Source organism: Urocampus carinirostris, chromosome 4 (genome assembly GCF_059441175.1).
Source record: "Urocampus carinirostris isolate Australia breed hairy pipefish chromosome 4, RoL_Ucar_1.0, whole genome shotgun sequence".
Lineage (NCBI taxonomy): Eukaryota > Metazoa > Chordata > Actinopteri > Syngnathiformes > Syngnathidae > Urocampus > Urocampus carinirostris.
The window spans coordinates 42185828-42190333 of record NC_142352.1 but is presented as its reverse complement, the minus strand read 5'-3'; the positions used below and the strand labels follow the sequence as shown (position 1 = coordinate 42190333).

Sequence of the window (4506 nt, the reverse complement as noted above, 5' to 3'; positions counted from 1 at the left end):
GAAAAAAAAGATGTATAAAAGGAGAAAATGAAAAAGACAGGTTTGTGGTTATCCCTTTAATCAGTATACTGCCAACAATAATTTAATGTAGAAAACAAATTAATAATTTGAATAAGAAAATGTATTATTCTACTTAATTATATTTGCATGTATTTTTTCCTTCTACGGTGAACGTCCAAGCTGCTTAATTTTTAACCTTTTTTATAATAAACCTCATTCATGTCGAGCAACTCCGTATCTCACAACAAAATGTTAATTAACAATATATATGATGTAAGGAAACACATGTACAATATAAGATGTTAAACTACATAAATAAACACGTTTGAAAAAAATATGGTGTAGGATTATTTTGTAAGGGAAAATACAACATATTGTAAAGGCATGGGGCCGTGAGGGTTGACAGGTACGTAATATCAATATTTGGATCGTTCTAAACGCCCCTAATCATACACCAATACCACGCGAGAGGGCAGTCTCACCGCCATTGAAATGCGTTAAATCGGAAAAACTAAACACTTAGTTCTTTTTTCTCATCCGCCGCCTATTGATGAAGCGAGCGGCGCTCAACAACATCCGTCACAATTGGTCCAGGACTCAGCACTTGGCCAATCCGCGAGCGGGATATTGACACCTGGAAGCCCGTTTCCCCCCTAATCCCCACCCCCCCGGTCACGGGTCTCCTCACGACCACCAAATCGGTCGCTGCAGTGCAGGGGCTGAGGCGGTGTATGGAAGCAGAGCGCGTGCACCATACCGCGGAGATGCTTCCCCCGAAGACTTGCCTGCCGAGGAATTACAGCTGCATCGCCGGGCTGTTCGGCAGCCTGGCGGCGGCCAACCCTCGCCTCGATGACGGCGACGATTTGGACATCATGAACGGCACCTGCGAGCCGGTCGAGAGTCCCGTCGTGGAGGAGAGGCCGCGGGGACGGGAGACCTTCCTCAAGCCCCCGCAGAGCCCCAACCTGCGCCGCAGGTGCAAGTCCCTGCCCACGCCCACCGACAGAACCAAGTTAGAAATCTGCCGCAGCCGAAGTCCAACAAGTCAGAAAAAGGTGCGCTTCGCCGACTCGCTGGGTCTTGAACTCATCTCCGTCAAACACTTCGACGACTCCGACGAACCTGATGTGCCGGAGCGCATTTTGGCCAAGTTGCCTAAATGCACGGACTTCGACACCAAATTCCCACGCCCCCTCGGCCAGTCTGTCTTCATGGAGCTGCAGTTCACCAGCCCGGGAGCGCTCCCGGGTTTCGAGGAGCGTGTCCGCGAGGTGAAGGTGCTGCTGGAGAATGTGGAGACGGACGAGTTCAGCCTTTCGGGCTTCGTGCGCGTCTTGAACCTGGCCTTCGAGAAAAGCGTCTCGTTGCGCTACTCTCTCAATAACTGGATCACCTTCATGGACAGCTTGGCAACCTACGTGCCCCATTCGAGCGACGGCGCAACCGATCGCTTCTCCTTTAAGGTTGTCATGCCCACCTACATGGAGAACGGGGGGACGCTGCAGTTCGCCATCAAGTACAGCGTGGACGGCGAGGAGTTTTGGGACAATAATCACGGGAAAAACTACAAAGTGCGACGTCACCGCTTCAAGATGTCTCCGCCGAAGGAATGGGAAAACGGATGGATCCACTTTATATAGGCACCGCTACCGCGTCCGTGTATTTAAACCTTTTTAACATGACTAACTTATAGGAATTGGCCTCTTAGTTGTGCCTTGAGGGAGTAATACACACTAAGAAAATGTGAGCATGTGAGGTGCCCGCTGAGGTGAGTGTTATTTGACTTGATTTCAGGGCTCTGTGCAGCTCCGTGCCCTTTGGCAAGGGACCTCCACATTATGTAACCATGGAAACACGTCACGGGATGAAAACGTGCCGGGGCCACTCTGACCTCGAGCGGCATTGCTCTTTGCATTCCATAAAACAACATTCTTGCTTTATATATATTTTTGCACTAATCTTAATAGTAACAAAAAATAGTTTATTTTAATGGGGCTGAGTTAAAATGGATTCACACGTTTTCCAAATCGCTTCTACTTAGTATATACTAACTCTTGTATCTATTACTTGATGCCTTAAATGCCTCCAGAAAGCATAATGAGGGAAACAAAGCGTTTAGTTTTGAGCCTAGAGCTTCATGGTATCCTCGGACAGGAACCAGATTTAAAAGTATATATTTCCCTCCCTGTTGTTCAGATTTCCAAGCATTTATGGGAAAAAATACTCAGGGGAGCAGCAAGGGCGGCACTAAAGAGCCACATGTAGCTTGAGAGCCGCCGGTTGCTGACCCCCGGTCTTGTGGAAGAAATAGAGCATGACACGGCACTGTAGCTTAAAGGGACAGTGTGTGAAATTTAGTGTCTCCTAGTGGTAGAAATAAACATGTTTTTCTATCATGACAATGTTGATTTTTTTTTTTTAAATCATAGATCGAGAAATTTGTACTCCTTTGACATTGTGGACTCCCTCCGAAAGGTCGCCGCCATTTTTGTCTTGCAACTTGCTGCTACACTGTGCCCTGTAGCACTGGTTTTCGTTTGCATCAGACAATACAGTACCATCTAGTGGTCAAATATTACACACTGGGGCTTTAACAATTGTATCTTGGACTTTTCAGTTTACATTCCGTATTTAAAATGTCTCCCCTCCCGTGAAGAAAGTGTGCTAAATTCTATCGTCCAAATGGATACTGGCTATCAAACTTATGATAATCAGCGTTATTTTAGTTTTCTTACTATCACAGCGAATTATATATTTTTCCAAGTAACTGACTGCTACAAATTTCTAGCAACATTTTGTTCTGGATAGGTTGCAAAAAATGGTAAGGTCCAAATCACTTCAGTAAAATCATAACTTTGATACAAAATGAAAAGTTGTATTCACTCATGAGTTGTCTTCCAAATTGCTTTCACCTTGTTATTGATATATGTGTTGCTCCCTTTGGTTTGTGTTTCGGTATGATGCTATCGTTGTAAGTACAAGTCGGAGCACTTTGGAATTCTCTATGGCTGCAATATGAACACTGCTTTGTTTACATTGCAGCAGTCTCAGAAGGGAATTCTTTCATTTAATGATGCAATCTGGCTGATGTGCACATAAACAACAAAAACATTTCCAGTAAGCACTTACCTTTGAAGTACTTTCACTATCAAGTGCCGAGTCACTCTCTGAAATGAGAAGTGTTTGACGGTTTGGAATAATCCTACAACACTGAGAGCTAGACTGTCTGGTGAAGATTTCCCGTATGTTTGTTATCTTGCAGCGGTGAATCGTTATTGAAAATACGATTAGCAGGTTTTAAGTAGAAGTAAAAACACTGACTGTAATTTGCAATACTGGATGGGAAATTATTACTCATGCTTGCCAGCTGTCGTTATTGGTGCATCCCTAATAAAGGGCTGTCAGATTCAGAGTTTATGTAATTTGTCTCCTCAGCCGTCACTGATGTGTGTGTGTGTATATATATTTACTGTATTGTCAATGTCTCATATTGAATGTGTTCATTATGTAATGTGTGTACAAAGCATCTGTAAAGTAGATTTCAGTTGTATCTGGTTCACTCTTGTCCTGTGAAGTTTCACTTAATACTACAAGCACATAACATCATCTTGAAATAATTCCGAGAAATTTCATATGAAATAGAACCAAGTCAGAAATGCGAATCTGTGCGCCTTATTGTTGTAGGTGTAAAGGTTTGAAAGGGGTGGAAGATTGTAAGTGCTTGTAAAGTAAAAATAATTGCAGATGGTAGGAAGAATGTCCGGTGACCATTGCTAAAAGACTGAGTGTGAGCGACTTATGATTGTAGCTGTAGGTAGGCGAGTTGATTCAGTGTCACTTTATTGCACTTTCGAAGGATGGCAAGGAACTACAAGACAGGGTTGATAAAATGTGCAGAGGGAAATAGCTTTTCGCGTAACACTGTTCTGCAATGGTTTCCTTCCTCGTTCACTGCTGTGTTCCCTCATGGAGTTGAAGCCTTGACATTGTTTCTGGGTCACATATGAAACATTGTATGTCACTGATTCTTTTTACTTTGTCACCTGCAATGACTTTACATGTTCTGTGTCTTCTGATTGTTAATCATGTGCATGCACAACAGAAACCTTTATTTTTCTGTTAGTTTATCAATAGAACAACTATTTTGATAATTAAATAATCAATAAAATGTTGAAAGAAATTCTTTTGATAGTTGTTCTTTTGCTGCTGAATTTATTACGTTTGGTATCGTCTTAAATATTTTCAGTGTGTGATATAGCGCAACAGTCTAGTATGCGAATGTTTGGTCATTGGAGTACCCGGTACCTAATTTTCCCAAGCATCCTGCTGGCTGTTCGGTCAAGCTGCTCTTGTGCCGCAGAATAGAGTCGCCATTGCAGACATTGCTTCAGTCGTGTCCTGGAAATAAGGCCGCGCTGCTGCTCCCCGACCCCCTTTTTGGGGTAAGAAAAAGGGGAGAGTAGTTGGTCCTGGACACAGAGTAAGCTGATATCCACCTAAAAT

General features: G+C 43.4%; 1 protein-coding gene across 1 annotated transcript; it reads left to right on the top strand.

The window, feature by feature from the left end:
* Positions 1-563: 563 nt before the first annotated feature.
* Positions 564-4183, top strand: LOC148367621 (protein phosphatase 1 regulatory subunit 3E). Its single transcript, XM_088334618.1, has one exon. The coding sequence runs from the start codon at positions 732-734 to the stop codon at positions 1641-1643; it is 912 nt and encodes a 303-aa protein (XP_088190744.1). The 5' UTR covers positions 564-731; the 3' UTR covers positions 1644-4183.
* Positions 4184-4506: the final 323 nt, after the last annotated feature.